The 21,022-nt window shown below is 49.5% G+C and overlaps 1 protein-coding gene across 1 annotated transcript; it reads left to right on the top strand.

Moving 5' to 3' along the window:
- Positions 1-92: 92 nt before the first annotated feature.
- On the top strand, positions 93-7,553 carry TRIM56 (tripartite motif containing 56). The gene is made up of 2 exons (XM_035136607.3): positions 93-232; positions 3,900-7,553. The coding sequence occupies exon 2, from the start codon at positions 3,955-3,957 to the stop codon at positions 6,004-6,006; it is 2,052 nt and encodes a 683-aa protein (XP_034992498.2). The 5' UTR covers positions 93-232; positions 3,900-3,954; the 3' UTR covers positions 6,007-7,553.
- The last annotated feature ends 13,469 nt before the right edge of the window (positions 7,554-21,022 follow it).

Below are 21,022 nucleotides of genomic sequence, written 5' to 3'. Positions count from 1 at the left end.
CATCTGCTGGGGCTGAAGACAGAGATACCTGAGACGAGTTTTTATTGCAGGGGGGGCAGAGGGAGGCGTCCAGTTACGCTTGCCTTGGCAGGATTCCTCCGCCCCCTGTGGGCCGAGGCGAGCGTCAGATTCGCTTTCGCTTCCGCGCAGTGACGCGCCCAGCCCCACATCTCGGGGGCGACCTCCGGGGGAAGGTCAAGCGGAGGACCCCCCGCCCAGGTGCCGCTCCGAGGTAGGGGCTCCTTCGCGGGTGGGCGGGCAAGCTGCCAGCCTGTCGGGAGTCGCCCCCGAGATATGGGGTTGGGGCGGCTGCCTTTGGCCCGGAGACCTTCGGAGAGGGGTGGGTCGGTGGGCGGTCCTCCTCTCCCTGGATCCCGTGGAAAGGGAGGTCACGCTGGTCGCAAGGGCCTCCATGAGAGCTGGGCAAGGGCGCCCCCGCCGGCCCCAAGAGTCCCCTGGGAACCCAGGAGTCCTGCCCCCTAACCCCCACTCCCGCTGGAAAGAGCCGCCCCGCACTTCTGGCTCACACTCATCTTCCTTGGACGTGTTGTAAAAACCGGGGGTCAGCTGTGCAGCTCAACCCGCAGAGAGTGGCGCTTTCAAACCCGTCTGTGGGTTTCCCCATGTTTGTGGCTGTGCGTTTAACGCGCTCCTGTTCGTGCCCTAGCGCACTTACGGACATTGTACAGAGCCTTGATTTCCTTACACCAGGCGCAAGGGCTCCCTCTCCTGCCTCCTGGGCACACACCGATCGGGGAGCACCCTCTCACCCCAGGCTCCTAGCAGGAGAAAAGGGGGGAGCCCCAACAGGGCAGCTGCCTGGGCCTCTCCAGGTAAGGCTGAAGGAAACATTCCCCCCCCCAAATGAAGCCCCAGGCTAAGGCAGAGTTTGCCAGATGTTGCTGGACTCCAACTCCCTCCCTGAGCGCTGACCTTGCAGGGAGTTCAAAAGTCCAGCCATATCTGGTGTTTGCAGTACTTTTGTCCCAAGAGGACTGGACAGTCAGGGAGGAGGGAGGGTATCCTTGACTCCTAGCCACAATTGAGACTCTGCTGGGCCTCAGTGGTTGGTAGGGACTGGGGAGGGAAGGAGCTTTGTTGATTATGGTTCCTAAATGGAGTTTCCATGCACAGAGCCAGTCTAACTTGGAATGGCAGAGAACAGGAGTGGGAGGAAGCTGTGGCTCTCAGGTGCTGCTTGGGGGCTTCCCATAATGGGCACTGGTAGGGCAGGATGCTCGGTGAGATGGGCCCCTTTCGGCCTGATTCAGTAGTCAGGGGCAGTTCTGGCATTCTTGGGGGAGTCTGGCCCCCTGGCCCTGCCATCTCCCTCCCTTTTGATCTCCATGTGCCTGACTCACACCCCAAGACTGAAGCCAGAATCCTGGATTTCTGAGTCTCCTTCTCGCTCTGCTGACCCTCCCCCTCGACTCGGTGGCTCCCAGCCCCCTCCTTAACCCTACTTGCTCCCACATGGACAGCCACTCAACTTCCCTGGCCCATCTTCTAGAACATTGACACCATGAATTGTAGCATTGGAAGGGATCCCCGAGGGTCATCTAGCCCAGCCCCCTTCAATACAGGATTCTCAAGTAAAGCACCCAAGACAGATGGCCATCCAACCTCTGCTTAAAAACCTCCAAGGAAGGAGAGACAACAGCCTCCCGAGGGAGTCCGCTCCACTGCCAAACTGCTCTTACTAGAGCAACACCTGGCCATGTACAACCATGCAATATCAACTCTTTATAATATCAACAGAACCAAAAACTTAACATATATGAACAATGTACAGTAAATAACTCTTAGAAGATTCTCTTCAAAACATAAACAATAAAGCAGGATTCAATTGAGTCTCTGAAATCATAAATCAAGGAAATGTGGCAAAAAGTCAATCATCGAAAACCAGATGGAAAGATGAATAGTGTTCCAACGATGCTGAAGTGGTTAACAAACTCGTGATGTACAGTGTTTCCGGATGACAGTTTGTTAACCATCATGCCAGTTTGTATGATGGAAAAAAGTGGAAAAACGACCTCACAAAATTTATCTGGAACCATAAACCCGCAAGAATTAAATATAAATTAATAATTGATATAAAAACTAGGGGAGGCTTGGCTTTGCCAGACCTAAACCTGTATCATGATGCAGTAGGCTTCCTTTGGATGAAGGAATGGATTATGCTAGACAACCATAAGTTATTAGATCTGGAGCGGCACAAAAACAAGTTTAGCTGGCATGCCTATCTGGGGGAAGATACATTCAAATCACACAAAGGGTTTAATAATCATATTATTAACAAATCTCTATTGAAAATATGGGAGAAATATAAAGGGCTATTAGAGCCCCCAAACCCCGGATGGCTGTCACCGGTTGAAATTATTACCGTGAAGAAGAAAAACTCGGACGGAAATTAGGGAAAGTATAAAGATCTAATAGAAGAAAAGGAAGAGAAGCTCAGAATAAAAGAATATGAGGAAATAAAACATTACTTGATGGGTTGGATGCAATTTCATCAAATAAATAGCAAGTTTAATAAAAATAAGTTACAAAAAGGCTTCTTGGACAAGCCTTCTTTGCTAAAAGAACATCTGTTACAAAATAACAACAAAATTATTTCCAAAATGTATAATGTATTGCTACGGTAGAATGGGAGGTCAAAGATGAGATGATAAAGGAGACGATGGTTAAATGGGCAATTGATTTGGGAAAACCTATCCAATTAGAAAAGTGGGGGAAATTATGGAAAAATTCATGGAAATTTACAGCTGCTTAGGGAATTAGAGAAAATATGATCAAAATGTTCTAAAAATGTTATATGACACCAGTCAAAATACACAAAATGTACAAAAAAAAGATAATTTTTTGGGAGGTGTCAAAAAGAAACAGGAACTTTTGTACACATGTGGTGGCATTGTGAGAAAATTAAACCTTATTGGAACCAGATCTTTGAGGAAATCAAAAAAATATTGAAGTATAATATAAGAAAAACCCCATAATATTTCCTATTGGGAGTGCTAGATGAAGGAATAAATAAACAAGGTGAAAAAATATTTCTCTATGCAACTGCGGCTGCAAGAATATTGATTACCACATACTGGAAAAAACAAGAAATACCAAAAATGAGTGAGTGGCAGGAGAAATTATTTAGCTATCTAGATCTAGCAAAATTAACAGATTTAATTAGAGGCTGCAGTAATCAGAAATTTTATCAAAGTTGGGGAAAATATGGGGATTATATGAGAAAACAATGCCCCACATTAAAATCCTGGATTTATTTCTAACGTTCCGTATTGTTTATAAATATAAAAATATATAAGTATGGACATGGGTATGTGGGTATATAAATGAAGGCTTGCACGTATTTATATATATATAGCCATATTAGGAATGATGTAAGGAATTACCCGGTAAATGATAATGTGCAATGGAATGCAGTAACTAATTAAAACGTTTAAGTAACCTGAGGGGAAGACAAGTGAAAGCTTAATGGTTGGAGAAGATAAATTCGTTTGTTTGTTTTTTGTTTGCTTTGTTTATTGTTTGATTTGCTTGATTTGAGTTAGATTGGAGTAAAGAGAATATACAGCTAAAATTTAGTGGATCCCAGTATTAGGTTTTATTTATATTTTTCTTTGTATGTTTTGATATATATGAGTCGTTTGATTTGTATGATTTGTTTGCTTTAATCTGAATTTCAATAAAGTTTATTTTTTTAAAATGAAAATAAATAAATAAATTGTGCTGCCCTGGACTTCTGATGATGTGGCCTAGAATCACATTAGTCTTTTTTTGCTGCTGCATCACACCGTTGGCTCATATTGAGCTTGTGATTTACTAAAACCCCTGGATCCTTTTCACAGCGCTCTCTCTTTCTCTCTTTCTTGTCCACCCCCTTGTAGGTTCCTTTCAAGGCACGGAGAGGAGCAACCTCCCAGCAGCGGGGGCCACCCCACCATGGCTGCCAAGGCCCCGTCCCTCTCTGAAGCCCTCACCAGCGGCTTCCTGACCTGCACCATCTGCCTGGAGCGCCTGCGCCGCCCCAAGATCCTGCCCTGCCTGCACAGCTACTGCCAGGAGTGCCTGCGGAAGTTGGCAGGAGGCCGGAAGGAGCTGCAGTGCCCCGAGTGCCGTGAGCGGGTGGCCCTCCCAGAGGGGGGCGTGGGCGCTCTCCGGACCAACTTCTTCATCAACGGCCTGCTGGACCTGGTCCGCCCCACAAGGGAGGCACAGCCCACCTGCAGCCTCTGCCCACTCATCGGCCAGGAGGCCAGCCGGCCGGCCGTCTCCCGCTGCCTGGACTGTGCAGACGACATGTGCCGGGACTGCGCCAGTGGGCACCGCTGCTCCCGCCTCACCCACCTCCACCGCGTGGTGGCCATGGAGGACTACCTCTCCGGGGAGCACAACGAGGAGATCCGGAAGCGCCAGGCGCTGCGGTGCAAGGAGCACGCTGGCGAGGAGCTGCGCTTCTTCTGCACGCCTTGTGCCGCCGTCCTCTGCCGGGAGTGCCGCCTGGGGGCCCACCTCCAGCACCCTTGCCTGTCCCTGCCTGAGGCGGCCCAGGCCCGCCGGCCGGTCATTGTGGAGCTCCTGTCTGGGGTGGAGGAGACGGTGCAGGTCATCCGGATGGGGAGGGCCAACCTGGAGAGGGAGGCAGCACAGCTGCAGGTGCGCACGGCTAGCATCCGGGATGCAGTGGAGCAGGCATGCTCACGGGTGGTGCAGCGGCTGCTGGCGCACCAGGAGGAAGTCCTGGGCCAGCTGGAGGACTATGTGAAGGAGCGGCAGAAGGCCTGCCAGTCCCTCTGCTCTGATCTGGAGTTCCAAGAGCAGGTGGCCTCCAGCACAGTGGCCTTTGCCCAGAAGGTGCTGGGCCTGGGGAGGGAGGTGGAGATTGTCTCCCTGGAGCAGGTCATCTGTGAGCGTCTCAGGCATTTGCAAGGCTTCTCCTGGGAGCCACTGGCCACCCGCCTGCCCTGCCTGGTGGTTGACGCTGAGATCGAGGGCAGCAGCCCCCGCCTGTTCCACCTGGAGTTCCGGGAGGAGAGCCCTGCAGGAGTGCCGGAGGGCAACAAGGAGGCAGCCACGAAAGGGGCAAAAAAGAAGAAGAAGAAGCAAGTGCAGCCCGCCGAGGAGGGATCCCAATCGACTGTCCTCAGCCTCTCCGACGTAGCCCCCGTGCCTCCTCCCAAGGTCCCAGAAGCTTCTCTTTTGACACCCAAGCCTCTCTTCTCGTGTAGCTTCTGGGTCAAGACACCCAGCGACAAGAAACGCCCCCAAGTCACAGGGCTCTGCCCCTTTGGCTCTGGAGAGCTGCTGGTGGCAGATGAGCAAAACCAGAAGCTGAAGCGCTTCTCCCTGCAGGGGGAGTTCAAGGGCACCATCCCTATCCCCAGTGGCGTGGCCCCGGTCAGCGTGGCCGTTGTGGGCAGCAAGGTGGCCTTTACAGCCGGTTCCTGCCTCTACCTCCTGAACGGTGAGGGTGGCCTCGTGTGGCAGAAGGCCCTGCAAAGGGGGCAGGCCAGTCATGCCGTGGTGGCACTGGGGGGAGACCGTGTGGCAGTGTGTGTGGCTGGGCATTTGGAGGTGTACGACCTGGAGGGGCGGCTGCTGCAGAAGATTGTGCCCAAGGGCAGTGCGGAGAGGTGCCTTGTTTTCCTGGCCAAGCGCAAGGACGGCTTTGTGGGCTCGGACTGGTACCGCCGCAGCGTGGTCCTGTTCACCAGGACGGGGCAGCTGGTGGCAGAGTGTTCTGAGGATCAGCTGGGCAAGTGCCAGCCGGGGGCCGTCTGTGCTGACGCCACGGGCATCATCTACGTGGTCCTGCGGGAGCTGAACAAGGTGGTGGCCTTCTCCCCCAGCGGGGAAGACTTGGGGGCCTTCCTCACTGCCGAGAACAGCATCGACCGGCCACGGGTGGTTACGGTGACTGGGGAGGGACGCTTTGCTGTGGCTCTGAGCAACGGCACCGTCCACATCTTCCGGATCAGGTATCAGGGCAAGTGAGACAGAGGAAGGCCGGGGGGGGGGGTTTGAAAGCTGTATGTCCCAGAGTTAATGAGCCAAGGCAGACTGGTGTGCCCATGGTCACACAAGGTGAGCAATGGGGTGTGTAGGAGAGTAAAAGCAACAATTCCTCCCGCCTGCCTGCCTTCCTGTCTGGATTGGGTCGGCCCCCAGAGTTGTGCTTTAGTTTCCTCTAGAGTTGTTGTCCCAAGAGTAGCCACCAGAGGGCAATATGGAAATGATAGAACCTGGCATAGAACGGCCTAAAGTTTTAATTACAGGTAGGTAGCCCTGTTGGTCTGAGTCGAAACAAAATAAAAAAAATCCTTCAGTAGCACCTTAAAGACCAACTAACTTTTTATTTTGGTATGAGCTTTCGTGTGGATGCACACTGAAGTTTTTATTTTGGTTTTTATTTTGGTATGAGCTTTCAGTGTGCATCCACACGAAAGCTCATACCAAAATAAAAACTTAGTTGGTCTTTAAGGTGCTACTGAAGGAATTTTTTTATTTTCTAAAGTTTTAAGTTCCTTTTGTTCTCCCATGTAAATCAGGGGTATGAAAAAGTCCAGAGGATGTGAGGAATGAGAATGTTGCTTTTTTCACCAAAAATCCAAAATGCTGCAACTGCTGGATAACGGCAGGCAGCAGCAGAGACCTGCTTACACATATATTTAGAATATACCAGCTTGGGGCTTGAAGCTGGAATACGGTTTGTTTGTATACTTCATCAGGTATAGAACTCGTTTACACCCGTTAGTAGTCAGGGTGTGGCTATGTCTCTTGAGTCAATGTGTAAAAGCATAGGAAGCATGGACCGAAGAAGGAGAAAGGGAAACCGGAGTGGTGGTCCTCAAAAACAGAGTAATGGGAGATGTCGACAAAGGTGGAGATTTTAGCAGGGAAATTAGGTGGTGGTGATAGGCTGTAAACCTTGCAGTACCCAACCAGTGGGGAGACAAGGGAGGGAACCTGCGGTTCAGGTATAGGGAATATAAGCTTATGATTTGTCAATTTTGGGTGTGCCTACTTTGGAAACCCGTTCCTGCAAGGACGTATTGTATTCAATAAACTCTCTGCTTTTTCACCAATTTTATTCAGATTAAGGGTCTTAGGACCCACTTTTTTTCTGACAGAGGAGGACCCCTCTGACAAGAGGGTGGGCATCATAACCTTTCCAAAGTGCCTTTTCTTCATCAACAAAGCAGATCCCTCAGGTGCTTTCCTGCTCTCAGGAGGAAACTCTGGGCTTGGCCAGGTGTTTTGCAAAAGGGCTCTCAAATTTGGCCTGCTGGTGCGGCCAGCTACCAGCTGCTAAATGGGGCATAACACAACAGCGTGTACGTAATTGGAACGTGAATGAGAGTCTGGGGCATGATATTAAGCCTGAACGTTATATTCATTTGCACCCCAAGGAGACCATCACTGAGTGGGGATCCCGTCTGTGCCTTGCGCAAAAATCTGACAGAAGAACATGCTTTGTAACTCTGTTCTGATCACCAATCCTCTCTCTTTTTCTATAAATACCATTCAATAATAAAACAAAAGTGTATATGAGGCCTCCTGCTGCTGCCATGCCGCCAAAGCACAATTTCTGTTCTCATCCTGAAGTAAAGTTCTTAACCTGAGGTACTATTTATGGGTTAGCGGAGTTTGTAACCTCAAGTGTTTGTAACCCGAGGTACCACTATATGTAAAAGGGCCACAGATACATCCTGTATGAGAAGCATCAACTCCAAAGCAAACAGAGTCCTGGAAACCCCTCCCCCCCATTTTGCGACATGCAGAAAATTCCACTGGGAGCAGCCAGAGAGGTCTGGGAGCAGGAGCTCAACTGTTCAGAAATGGGGCAGAATCTCACCATACAGCATATTGGAGATAACAATGATCAGTTATTTGTTTCATTCATTAATTTGGCACCCCAAAGCGATTTACAATACATTATAACAACTAATAGAATTTCAAATATGGAAACTTCTTATATATATATATGAGAACAGTTTCAAACAACAATGCCTTAAATCAGTCCGATTCCAACGCTGATACCGGCTGGAATAAAGATTGTAGAATCATTGGAAAGGACCCTGAGAGTCACCCGCCAAATCCCCAGCAATTTCATTTCCTTCTGACCTTTGATGATTTCAGTTCCACCTCTGAGGAGCACTCACATGGACCGTGCATGTGTGTTTGTGTGTATTTTCACATGCATGAATATATACATATGTGCAATTCAGGATCTCTCTCTCTGCAGGTGGTGATGATTACAGAATCATAGAATTGCAGAGTTGGAGGGGGCGCCAAGGGCCACCTAGCCCAGGCCCCTGCAATGCAGGAATTGTAGCCAGGATCCTGGAGGCGACTGCAGCCCATGAAAGAAATATTCTGCCCCAACACAAGTGAGAGTCTTTAAGCTGCCCCCAGGAGACTCTGGGCTGCTGTTACTTTGATACAGCCTGAGGAGAGGGCTGTTGAGGGCTCCTAGACAGGATGGCTTGGCTCTGCCTCCAAAGTTGGTGCGATAATAATAAGTTGGAGGCAGCAATGCTTCTGAATACTACCGTAGTAGCTGGAAACAAGAAAGTTGCATCTGGTGGGCCACTGTGAGGACAAGATGCTGCAAGTTTATAATCTGGTATAAAAATTAAAATCACAATGCATTAACCTAACTGCAGCAAATCTCCTTACCTGCCAGAGCAAATTTGGCTGCCTGGTGTGTAATTTTTAGGTATTTATCGGCTAAGAGGTCAACTATCACTTCCTGGGAGGATTAATCCAAGAACCTGATGAGGAGTTACCCATTTTTCTCTGGGCACCATATTTCATAGAATCATAGAGTTGGAAGAGACCACAAGGGCCATCCAGTCCAACATCCTGCAAAGCAGGAAACACCATCAAAGCATTATTGACAGATGGCTGTCAAGCCTCCGCTTAAAGACCTCCAAAGAAGGAGACCCCACCACACTCCTTGGCAGCAAATTCCACTGTCGAGCAGCTCTTACTGTCAGGAAATTCTTCCTAATGTTTAGGTGGAATCTTCTTTCTTGTAGTTTGAATCCATTGCTATTTAAATGGCAAATCAACTATTAGTAGTAGTATACCTGTAGATCTCAGGGAAGTTCACAACCTAAAATCACAAAAAAAACACAAAATACATAATAAAAACCAAAAGCATTCCACAAATGGGGAATGCCGAAAAGGCCTGTTCTAGTGCTGCCTCCCTCCGGGCCTCTCACAGAGGAGGCACAAATAGTGAATGATATCCTCACCCCTGCTGCATAAGTGCATTTCCGTTCCATGTGTGCTATTCCAATATTTCTCCCCTCTGAGCACCTATTGAAATCCAAGTTCAACCAAGGCCCTGCGTAATTGTGGAAAAGTCAGCGCCTCAAGGCAGGGAGGCCTTGAATGGTTGCCCTTCATTTGAGGGTACCAAACAGAATAACGGGCAGCGATAAGGGATGGCCCTGCCTTGGCTGGCGTGGTGGTCGAAGATCCAGTTTCTAAGATCATGCAAATTAAAGAGATGAGTATTTCTCCATTTGGAGATTCTGACACTTTTGGGAAGCAGCCTCCTGCCCGTAGCTGCTCCAGCCAGCAGAGCTTGGTGAAAATATGGTCCACAAAAGCATTTAGTATCTGAGATAAGCTCAATCAATTCTGGCCTCTGTCGAGGGGAGACTCAACTCAGCTCTAAGATGAGCCCATGGAGTACCAGCAGAAAGCCCACCAGCCCAACATCTGGAGAGCATCTGGTTGGCTGGAATAGGCAGGCTTAGAGGGAGAGGAGGACTGAGCTACCAGACACACTAGCTAAGTGAAACCTCCCCATTGAGAGGCAGTCTACCTCCGAATGCCAGTTACTGGGGGTGGGGCACTGCCTTTTCTGCCCTGCTTGTGGCCTTCCACCTGGGCAGGGTGGCAGAGATGATGCCAATGGACTAGGCGGTTCCGGCTCGGTCTGGCCCTCCTTCGATTCTTCTCCCCTCAAGCTCTGAACTCGAACTCAAGACGGTGAAACCTTCCCTTTTTAATCCTCTTAATCAGCAAGATCTCCTGAAACCAAAGCAGGCTCCCCCTGCAGCAGCCACCACCTAGCCTCTTTCCATGACACACACATGCGCACGCAGGGGTGCGCACAGTCAGCCGACCGCAAGTTACGCAACCCCTCTTGCATAACCTTGAATTCCTACATGCCAAAAAAGAACTGCTCGAAAGCGAGAGGGGAGGAGGCTCCCTCGCAAGCCCAGTGACATGAAGAAACCTCTGGGCTCACCCCTCTCACATTCCTCCTGTCACAGCAGTCACAGAAGTCTCCAGCTGTGCCGCTGGGTGACATTCTTGGGTGGGGGGGGGGCGGGTGCCGGCCTGCAGCTTCTTTCCCCAAAGAGGAGCCCTGCAAGGTTGTGCTGCGGAGGCTCAGGGACGAGGCTGGCTGGAGGCCGGTTCAGACATGCAGCCGCACTGCTGGATCCTTGGGCGATGGGCCGAAGGTGGTGCGTGACGCATCAGCAGCCTCCGTGGGGAGGGTGGGACGTTGCCCCAGGGGTGGGGGGTCGATGCTATGCAGGAGGAGGCCGAGTTGGGTATATTTATTCAACATTTGTAGGCCACACTTTTGTGAAAATACAGCAAAGCAGTGTGCGGCATAACGTGCAAGAATGGGCATCCACACAGGAGAGAAGCCCCACATTTGTGTCTCCAGGCCCCGGAACCATAGAGTCCTATACAGTGGTACCTCGGTTTACAAACACGATTCCGGAAGTCTGTACTTAACCTAAAGCATACTTAACCTTAGAAAAGCATTGCTAATAACAAGGGCCTTAGAAAGCATTGCTAATAACAAGGCCAGTGGAAGTGATGATATTCCAGCTGAACTATTTGATATGATATTCCAGCTGAACTATTTAAAATTTTAAAAGATGGTGCTGTTAAGGTGCTACACCCAATATGCCAGCAAGTTTGGAAAACTCAGCAATGGCCAGAGGATTGGAGAAGATCAGTCTACATCCCAATTCCAAAGAAGGGCAGTGCCAAAGAATGCTCCAACTACCGCACAATTGCGCTCATTTCACACGCTAGCAAGGTTATGCTTAAAATTCTACAAGGCAGGCTTAGGCAGTATGTGGACCGAGAACTCCCAGAAGTGCAAGCTGGATTTCGAAAGGGCAGAGGAACCAGAGACCAAATAGCAAACATGCGCTGGATTATGGAGAAAGCTAGAGAGTTCCAGAAAAACGTCTACTTCTGCTTCATTGACTATGCAAAAGCCTTTGACTGTGTCGACCACAGCAAACTATGGCAAGTTCTTAAAGAAATGGGAGTGCCTGATCACCTCATCTGTCTCCTGAGAAATCTCTATGTGGGACAAGAAGCTACAGTTAGAACTGGATATGGAACAACTGATTGGTTCAAAATTGGGAAAGGAGTACGACAAGGTTGTATATTGTCTCCCTGCTTATTTAACTTATATGCAGAATTCATCATGCGAAAGGCTGGACTAGATGAATCCCAAGCCGGAATTAAGATTGCCAGAAGAAATATCAACAACCTCAGATATGCAGATGACACAACCTTGATGGCAGAAAGCGAGGAGGAATTAAAGAACCTTTTAATGAGGGTGAAAGAGCAGAGCGCAAAATATGGTCTGAAGCTCAACATCAAAAAACCAAGATCATGGCCACTGGTCCCATCACCTCCTGGCAAATAGAAGGGGAAGAAATGGAGGCAGTGAGAGATTTTACTTTCTTGGGCTCCTTGATCACTGCAGATGGTGACAGCAGTCACGAAATTAAAAGACGCCTGCTTCTTGGGAGAAAAGCAATGACAAACCTAGACAGCATCTTAAAAAGCAGAGACATCACCTTGCCGACAAAGGTCCGTATAGTTAAAGCTATGGTTTTCCCAGTAGTGATGTATGGAAGTGAGAGCTGGACCATAAAGAAGGCTGATCGTCGAAGAATTGATGCTTTTGAATTATGGTGCTGGAGAAGACTCTTGAGAGTCCCATGGACTGCTAGAAGATCAAACCTATCCATTCTTAAGGAAATCAGCCCTGAGTGCTCCCTGGAAGGACAGATCGTGAAGCTGAGGCTCCAATACTTTGGCCACCTCATGAGAAGAGAAGAATCCTTGGAAAAGACCCTGATGTTGGGAAAGATTGAGGGCACTAGGAGAAGGGGACGACAGAGGACAAGATGGTTGGACAGTGTTCTCGAAGCTACCAACATGAGTTTGACCAAACTGCGGGAGGCAGTGCAAGACAGGAGTGCCTGGCGTGCTATGGTCCATGGGGTCACGAAGAGTCGGACACGACTAAACGACTAAACAACAACAAATACTTAACCTGAAGTGAACTTTCCCATTGAAAGTAATGGAAAGTGGATTAATCCGTTCCAGACAGGTGCGCGGAGTACTTAAACTGAAAATACTCAAACTGAGGTGTACTTAAACTGAGGTATGAGTGTAATTGGTTCGGGAAGTCTGTACTTAACCTGAAGCGAACTTTCCCATTGAAAGTAATGGAAAGTGGATTAATCCGTCCCAGACAGGTGCGCGGAGTACTTAAACTGAAAATACTCAAACCGAGGCGTACTTAAACCGAGGTATGACTGTAATTGTAGATTTGGAAGGGAACCCTGAGGGTCATCTAGTACAACCCCCTGCAATGGGGAAAGAAAGGGGGGTGTTTGAGCCTGCAGGTGAATCTGCTGTGGAGACTACTTGTCTGAACGCTCAGGCAGATCACCAAGTTCTGGAGGAATCATAAACACACAGTGCGCCCACTTAGAGCTCCAGCCAAAGGTTCTTTTATTGGGGGGGGGTGGGCTCCTCTGGCAGCAGCAGAAGGGTGTGAAAGGAGGGTGTTAGCCTGTACCAGGAGTTGCTGTTGCATCACCCTGGCAGCCTTGTGGAGGGTCAGACTAGATGACCGCTGGGAACCGTTCCCAACTCTACGATCCTATGAGGTTTGCCCCAGAGAACTTCCTGGTGGATTGGAGCCCTTGTTCATTAGCTAGAGAAGAGGAGCAGAGGGTGAGGGGGACCCCTTGGATCTCCTTTGGATCTGGAAAATCATAGAACTGTAGAGTTGGGAGGGACACCCCGGGGTCATCTAGTCCAGCCCCCCTGCTGCAGGAATCTTTGCCCAATGTGGTGTCCAGGGAATATGCAGAGATAAGATACACCTAGCTGTGTTTCAGTTACCCAAATATATGGGGAAGGCTTTTCCTACCTGTTGCAAATGTTTCAATCTACAGTGTGCATCTCTCACGCCAACCCCAGAGAGCCACTGGTGTGTTAAAACCAGGAATTTGGGGAGGGGCAGTTAAACAACTCCCCCAAAATCCAAAATCCCCACCACAGCCTCGAACTAAGGCCAGGACAATGCCCGTTTACGCAAACACCATAAATACACCCCAGCAAAGAGGCTCAGATAAGCAGTCTATAAAATTGTAGCAATAAGCGGATACCATTGTTAACGGAAAACACCATGAATCGCGCTGGTTCCTCTGACTATCCAAAATAGAATCAAATAATCGCCATAATTCAACAGTTTGATGGATTTCTTTCTTATCTCTCCCTGACTCTATAATCCAGGCATGCCCAAAATCCGTTTCTGGGGCCTAATCCGGCCTGGTGGTTGGTTTAATCCTGTCCCTGTGGCAGTTAATTTCCTGGGGTAAAATCCTAAAAAAACCTCAAGAACTTCAATCCTAAAAAAAAAGACTAATAACTTTGGTCGACCCTCTGGTTGGCCCTCGCGGCCCTTCACTTCATCAAAAATTGGCCCTCTTTGAAAAAAGTTTGGACACCATTGCCATAATCCCTTAAGTATAAAGTCACATACTCCTTGCCCCTCCACAAGGTGTGAATTTAGCCACACAATAGGAGGCAGGATGCGATCAAGGGCAGCACATACCCCATCGAGATGGTGGGATTGAATCCTGATACTTTCAAAGGAGAAGGGCAGGAAAGCCCTGCAGTCAGGGGGGTTGTTCTTTGGGGAAGAGGGTAGTTAAAAAGTGTCAGGAACTGGGGCTATTGAAAGGGGTGGGCGATGGGCTCATGCTTCTGCCTGCCAAACACTCCGACTTTGTGGCATATTTTTGATGTATGGAGGATGTTGTTGGAAAATATATTCTGGGAAATGGGGAGAGGTCTTAAAAGTTCACGCAACCCGACCTGTCCACAACACATCAATAGGAGTATAGCATCTAGATCTAGGGAAGTAATAGTACCACTGTATTCTGCTCTGGTCAGACCTCACCTGGAGTACTGTGTCCAGTTCTGGGCACCACAGTTCAAGAAGGATACTGACAAGCTGGAACGTGTCCAGAAGAGGGCAACAAAAATGGTCAAACGCCTGGAAACGATGCCTTATGAGGAACGGCTTAGGGAGCTGGGTATGTTTAGCCTGGAGAAGAGAAGGTTAAGGGGTGATATGATAGCCATGTTCAAATATATAAAAGGATGCCATATAGAGGAGGGAGAAAGGTTGTTTTCTGCTGCTCCAGAGAAGCGGACATGGAGCAATGGATTCAAACTTCAAGAAAGAAGATTCCACCTAAACATTAGGAAGAACTTCCTGACAGTAAGAGCTGTTCGGCAGTGGAATTTGCTACCAAGGAGTGTGGTGGAGTCTCCTTCTTTGGAGGTCTTTAAGCAGAGGCTTGACAGCCATATGTCAAGAATCCTTTGATGATGTTTCCTGCTTGGCAGGGGGTTGGACTGGGTGGCCCTTGTGGTCTCTTCCAACTCTATGATTCTATGATTTTATGATTCTAACACGACTCTTTGTGCGTTTGATCCTTGCTGCAACAAATAAAAATCAATCTGACCGCTGTTTGCTTCTTTAATTTGGCTGGAGACCCCTTCCTTTGCTGACCAGAGAGAGAGGCGCCCCAACGAGCTGGGCAGCGGAGTAAATCCGCACCCCAGATTTTTTCTTTATCAGGTGGTAGGATCCTGGCAGCCCTCCCCCCCTATATACACACTTTGGCCAGTGAAGAGTTTTGGTGCTGGTGAGAAAACGTCTGCCCTGTCACTCAGTGAGCTCGCCTCTCCGCGATGTTTGGATTCCTCAAGAGCCGACTCTGCGTCTTCTTCCAGCTTCCAAGACAAGAGGCAGAAGTGACTCAGCTTGGCTGCTGCTCTGAGACCTCTGTGGGACCCGACCCAGAAGGGATCCTGGGTGCGCCTCCGAGTCCGCACCCCTCTCCTCCCCACCCATCTGTCACGTTGAACTGCTTGTGCTAAGCTGGGACCTCTGTCATCCGAAGGAAAACTTTGCCCGGGGAATAGTTTCCAAAACCGTCAGCCCACAGAAACCAGTTGTGGCTGCATGGTAGCCGCTTGTGTGTACGTGTGTGCAGGGGGGAGGACGAGCTAAAGAAACTCTCTCTCTCCCTCTCCCTCTCCCTCTCCCTCTCCCTCTCCCTCTCTCTCTCTCTCTCTCTCACACACACACACACACAGGGCTGGCCTTCCTCCATGGCGCAGGGTGCAGGCGGGCACATGTCTCTCCATGTGGCCAAGCTCGCCGCATCTGTCTGCCGGCCAGCCCCGCCCACCACTCCTCTCTGCAAGGGCTCATAGCCCAGCCTCCCTCCCAGAAATCTCACCCAGACCTCTAAGCCTCTGGGGCTCTGGGGATGAGTCTGTGTCTGGGAGGGAGGGAGAGGGCCCGGCAGGCGTCCCTTCCCTCTGGGGCCCCGAGTGGGGTGAGTGGGTCCTCTCTGATTCATCGCTGGGGAGAGAAGCGGGAGGAGGAATTGGCAACCTCCTCCAGCAACACTTAAAGATGCTGGAAGTCTAGAGGAGCCGCTCAAGTGCTCTTTTGGAGGAGGAAGGCTCAGAGCCCTGGGATTGGTGGTGGGACCCTGAGGTCAGAGGGAGAAGATTGCGGGGAGGAGGTGATAGTGGATGCTGAAGGGGCAACAGGCTTTCGTGAGCAGGAGGAACCTGTGACAGGGAGCAGTTCAGACTCTGAGGATGAAGCAGAACATCTCTGGGAGCAACAGACCAGCTCAAGGGGTACAGGTCAGGCTATGCCAGGGGGAACGCTGCCGCCCCCCTCCCACTGGCCGCCTAAGTTCTTCTTTATGCAGCACAAAGTTAAACTGTGGAACTCCCTGCCGCAGGAATCATAGAATCATAGAGTTGGAAGAGACCACAAGGGCCATCCAGTCCAAACCCCTGCCAAGCAGGAAACACCATCAAAGCATTCCTGACATATGGCTGTCAAGCCTCTGCTTAAAGACCTCCAAAGAAGGAGACTCCACCACACTCCTTGGTAGCAAATTCCACTGTCGAACAGCGCTTACTGTCAGGAAGTTCTTCCTAATGTTTAGGTGGAATCTTCTTTCTTGAAATTTGAATCCATTGCTCTGTGTCCGCTTCTCTGGAGCAGCAGAAAACAATCTTTCTCCTTCCTCCATATGACATCCTTTCATATACAGTATTTGAACATGGCTATCATATCACCCCTCAACTTTCTCTTCTCCAGGCTAAACATACCCAGCTTCCTAAGCCGTTCCTCATAAGGCATCATTTCCTGGCCTTTGACCATTTTGGTTGCCCTCTTCTGGACACGTTCCAGCTTGTCAGTATCCTTCTTGAACTGTGGTGCCCAGAACTGGACACAGTACTCCAGGTGAGGTCTGACCAGAGGCCGGGATGTCCACCAACTTGGAATTCCATGGAGGAGGGGAGAGCTATTGATGGATTTTGCTCTGTCTCCATGGTCAGAGGCAACAATGCTTCTGAATCCCAGTTGCTGGAAACAACCAGGAGGGCAGAGGCCTCTTGGGCTTGGGTCCTGCTTCCGTGCTTCTCACCTGGTAAGAAGGGGATGTTGGACTCAGTGGGCCATTGCCCTGATCCAGCAGGCTCTTCACAGAATCTTAGAGTTGGAGGGGGTCACAAGGAGCATCTAGTCCAACCCCCTGCAATGCACCAACTACCAAAGGAACCATCGCAGCTTCTCTCTCTCTCTCTCTCTCTCTCTCTCTCTTCTTCCATCCTGACACCCACTTTCCCAGAAAGCCCAGTCATTCTTTGGGCACCCCCCTCGGGGCTTTCCAAGCATCTGGGATGAGGACGAGAAGCCCCCTCAGGAAACATCTGGAGAAAGAAAGGAAACCCAAAGGCCTTTTCAGAGATGCAGCGACAGGGACAGGAAGGACGGAGGAAGGCTCAGGCGGCAGATAAAGGCCGGCGGGGAATTCTGGGCTCCACCGAACCCAGCAGCTCGAAGGCGGCTGGGAGTGACTCAACTATGGAGAACCTGGAGAGGGGGGCGTGTGTGTGTGTGATTGATTGGCCCTATTGAGGGGAGGGGGAGCTGGGAAGAGGGTCAGGGCCCAAGAAAAGGGGCCCATTGAGGCCAGCATCCGCTCCTCACAGTGGCCAACCAGATGCATTGCCCAGCTTAAGAAGGCTAATAACAGCCCGGGACTCGTAGCCAGGGTGGGCCCTCCATAGCAAGGAAGTGGGTGGATCCCTGCCGTGTCAGAACCCGTGGGGTCCAGGAAGCTGTGAGCCCCAGCACCTCTCAGTTCAGGCCTGTCCTGCACCTCCCGGGCACAGCTTTTATCAGAGCAAGGTGGTGATGCAGGGCTGAGTCGAGTCTGCCTGGAGCAGGAGATCGCAAGGAGCACCCATGAATCAACGACAGCTCATGGGGCAAATGTCTGTGGGGAGGAGGCGGGGGGGTGTCCCAGGACTCCTGCATTGATCTGGGACACCGAGGGGCAGGGGGCAATGGGTTGTGTCTGGAGCCAGAGAGACAGGTCCTTCCTGGAAGACGTGAAGCTAAAATAATTAGTAATAGCATTAGCATTATTAATTACCCCGTCCTTCACCCTAAGGGTACTGCACGGCATCAAAAACAATTTTGCAACCGTAAAAATAAGGTGGGTGCTGACAACGTACACCTCACGTGCCAAAAGCCATTCCCCCCCCCCGCCCTACATATACAGTGGAACCTCGGTTTATGAACACCTCAGTTTACGAATTTTCGGTTTACGAACGCCGCAGACCCATCTGGAACGGATTAATCCACTTTCCATTACTTTCAATGGGAAAGTTTGCTTCAGTTTATGAATGCTTCAGTTTATGAACAGACTTCCGGAACCAATTGTGTTCATAAACCGAGGTACCACTGTATATATATTTAATTTTCATACAGTTTAACAAATTCAGTATAATATTCTCTTATCGTTTTACTTCCATGATGTTTCTTCAGCGTTCGCAAGAAGCAGTGCAATGAAGGTGCCAGGCACACTCGGGGGGGGGAGCCCTGCAGCTCAGGGGCTGCCACCGAGAAGGCCCTCTCCTGGGTCAGACCACCCCCTAAACCTGTAGCTTAAGGGCTGTCACATGGAGGAGGGAGCGTGCTTGTTTTCTCCTGCACCTGGACTCAAACCCATGGCTTCAAGCTGCAAGAAAGGAGATTGCGACTAAACATTCGGGGGAAAATTCTGACAGTAAGAACTGTTCAGCCGTGGAGCAGACTCCCACAAGAGGTGGTGGACTCTCCTTCCTTGGAGGTTTTTAAACGGAGGTTGGATGGCCAACTGTCATGGATGCTCTATCTGAGATTCCTGTATTGAAGGGGGTTGGACTAGAGGACCCTCAGGGATCCCTTCCAACTCTGAGATTTCTATGATGCTAGGAGCTCACAGCTGCCGATCTCAGCTCCTGAGAGGCTCATCCAACTTTTAGGCAAGATTGCTTCCCCACTGGCACCAGGTAGCCACAGGCAATTCTCCAGGGCAGAGCTTGCCTAGAGCATGCTATTTCTATTACTGTTACGCTCCAGCACCTATCTTCTTAGAAATTAAAGGTCTTGAGTCCTGCAGGAGCCGCAGAGGGCCTTCCTAGCTCAGCTCCTGGACACCCACCCACCCACGGCATATGGGGCTGGCACACCCACCTCCATCTCCAGTCGATAAATATTTGCCAGTCGGCTGGCTTGGGGTGATGGCAGCTCTTCAGCAGACATGGCAGGGAGCCAGGGAAGGGAGGGGCCCACGGAAGCCAAACAGAAGACAAAGGGGGGAAGATTAGCCGAAGTGAGCTCAGCTGTCTGGCCTGCGCTCCTTGGAAGTAAAGCAGGAGCCTCAATGGAGGAGCCTCACTTGTTGCTCAGTGGTGGGGGGGGGTGACAAAAGAAGTCCCACTTCTCCATTAGCAGAAAGGTTGATGAGGGATGCTAAGACTCTTTCAAAGAATTATAGACACTGAGAGACAACAGGACTGCTTAAGGTGCCCCGAGTACCGGTACAAAATTGTAGAAATTGAGAGATATAGCTGCACCGGCAGCATACCTCTTTTTTCTTGTATCCAAAAACGCAAGAAGGGCTTTTACACTAGCCAGAAGGTTGGCTCTGCCCTCGCTGGTCTTGGAAGGATCCTTTTAAAAAGTCCCTTATGACGTAGAGAAACCATTGACCCCCTGCTGGTGAGGCTTGCTGACCTCCCAGTAAAGCAAAAATTTGATCTTCTCCTGTTAGGCAAAGATCACAAGAAGACCCGGAAGGTCACCAGATTCTGCGCACAGATCTGTAGGCGCAGACCACCACCCCGATTCAAACTAATTTGTTAAGAAAATTCCCAAACTCGGATCCACGGGTGACTCTGGGTCATTTCTCTATGGTAGTCTATCTTAAAGTTTTTATGTGTTTATATGCCTACCACATTTTTTAATTTAAAATCCATTGTTGTATATTGTTTTAAATGTTTGTTTTGCTTTTGGGATTGTAGTTCCATTTGTGTTTCACAAGCTGGTCTTTGACCGTAATAAATTTCATGTTCATGAGGATACTCTTCAGGCTATGTTTGCAGCAAGAAGAATCACATGGAGTAAGTGTAGATTCAGGTAGGTAGCCGTGTTGGTCTGACACAGTCTATATATATATATATATATATATATATATATATATATATATATATATATATATATATATATAAAATTGTCCAGTAGCACCTTAGAGACCAACTAAGTTTGTTCTTGGTATAAGCTTTTGTGTACATGCACATTGGTATCTGAAGAAGCGTGCATGGCTGCATGCACACAAAAGCTTATACCAAGAACAAACTTAGTTGGTCTCTAAGGTGCTACTGGACAATGGAATAAGTCTGTCTTGCTTTCTGAGAAAGAAGACAAAAGTACTCTGCTTCTGCGTTACCTCGGTCTTCTCCCCGAAGGGGAATTGCGTTCAGCCTCAGAGAAGCAGAACGAATAATATAAATAAAGTAAAAGAGGTCAGTGTCCAGGCAGAACACCAACCTGACATGAGAAATGGCAATATCCGAAAGCCAGCAGGGAGAGTTTTCAGCCTCCCAGGATTCACCTAGAAATCCAGAGCTCAAATTGAAGCAATGGGGGATTATTCTTTTTATCATGCTGCGTGTGCCAATGGGCCTATCTATCTCCGGAAGCCAGTGATAGCAGGAGCAATGTCCACACAGTTTGTTGCGCAGCTGCCATTGTCTACGGACTTCATTCTCCTCTGACTTCACTGTTTACAATTCCTTCCCCTGCCAACTCTGCCAGGAACTCAGGATAAGGTCTTGGGGTTTATCTGACAAAGTGGAGAGTCACCCATGAAAGCTTCTGTGCCGGAATATCACGAGACGCTGTTGTCGTCGTTCCCGCATAAATGACTCTCTGGAAATACACAAGGAGACACGCTTGCCCCCCAGGAGAGTTAAATAATAATAATAATAATTACAGTTTGAGGACTCCTAAATGAGTTTGGGGCAAAGGGAATTCCATTCCAGGGTGCTGAAGGAACTCAGAGCTGTTGCCTCTCCTTGTAATTTTTCAGACGGCTTGGAGAACAGGAGAGGGGATGGAAGGGTGCAGATAGGCAAATGGGGTCCCTAACATCTGTTATGGAAAATCTGGGTGCGAGCCTGCTCTGCCACCCAGCTCGTCGGGCATGAGCCCGCCCAGATTTTCCATAACACATCAAAACGGTGGTGGGGGGGGAGGGAGAGATGGGTCCAGATA

This window comes from Zootoca vivipara, chromosome 12 (genome assembly GCF_965207765.1).
Source record: "Zootoca vivipara chromosome 12, rZooViv2.hap1.1, whole genome shotgun sequence".
Lineage (NCBI taxonomy): Eukaryota > Metazoa > Chordata > Lepidosauria > Squamata > Lacertidae > Zootoca > Zootoca vivipara.
Note: the sequence above shows the minus strand (reverse complement) of the source record. Positions and strands in the feature narration are given on the sequence as shown.

What these genes read in the sequence shown, in the direction of transcription:
- TRIM56 (XM_035136607.3), top strand. Translation starts at nt 3,955, where the DNA reads ATGGCTGCCAAGGCCCCGTCCCTCTCTGAAGCCCTCACCAGCGGCTTC.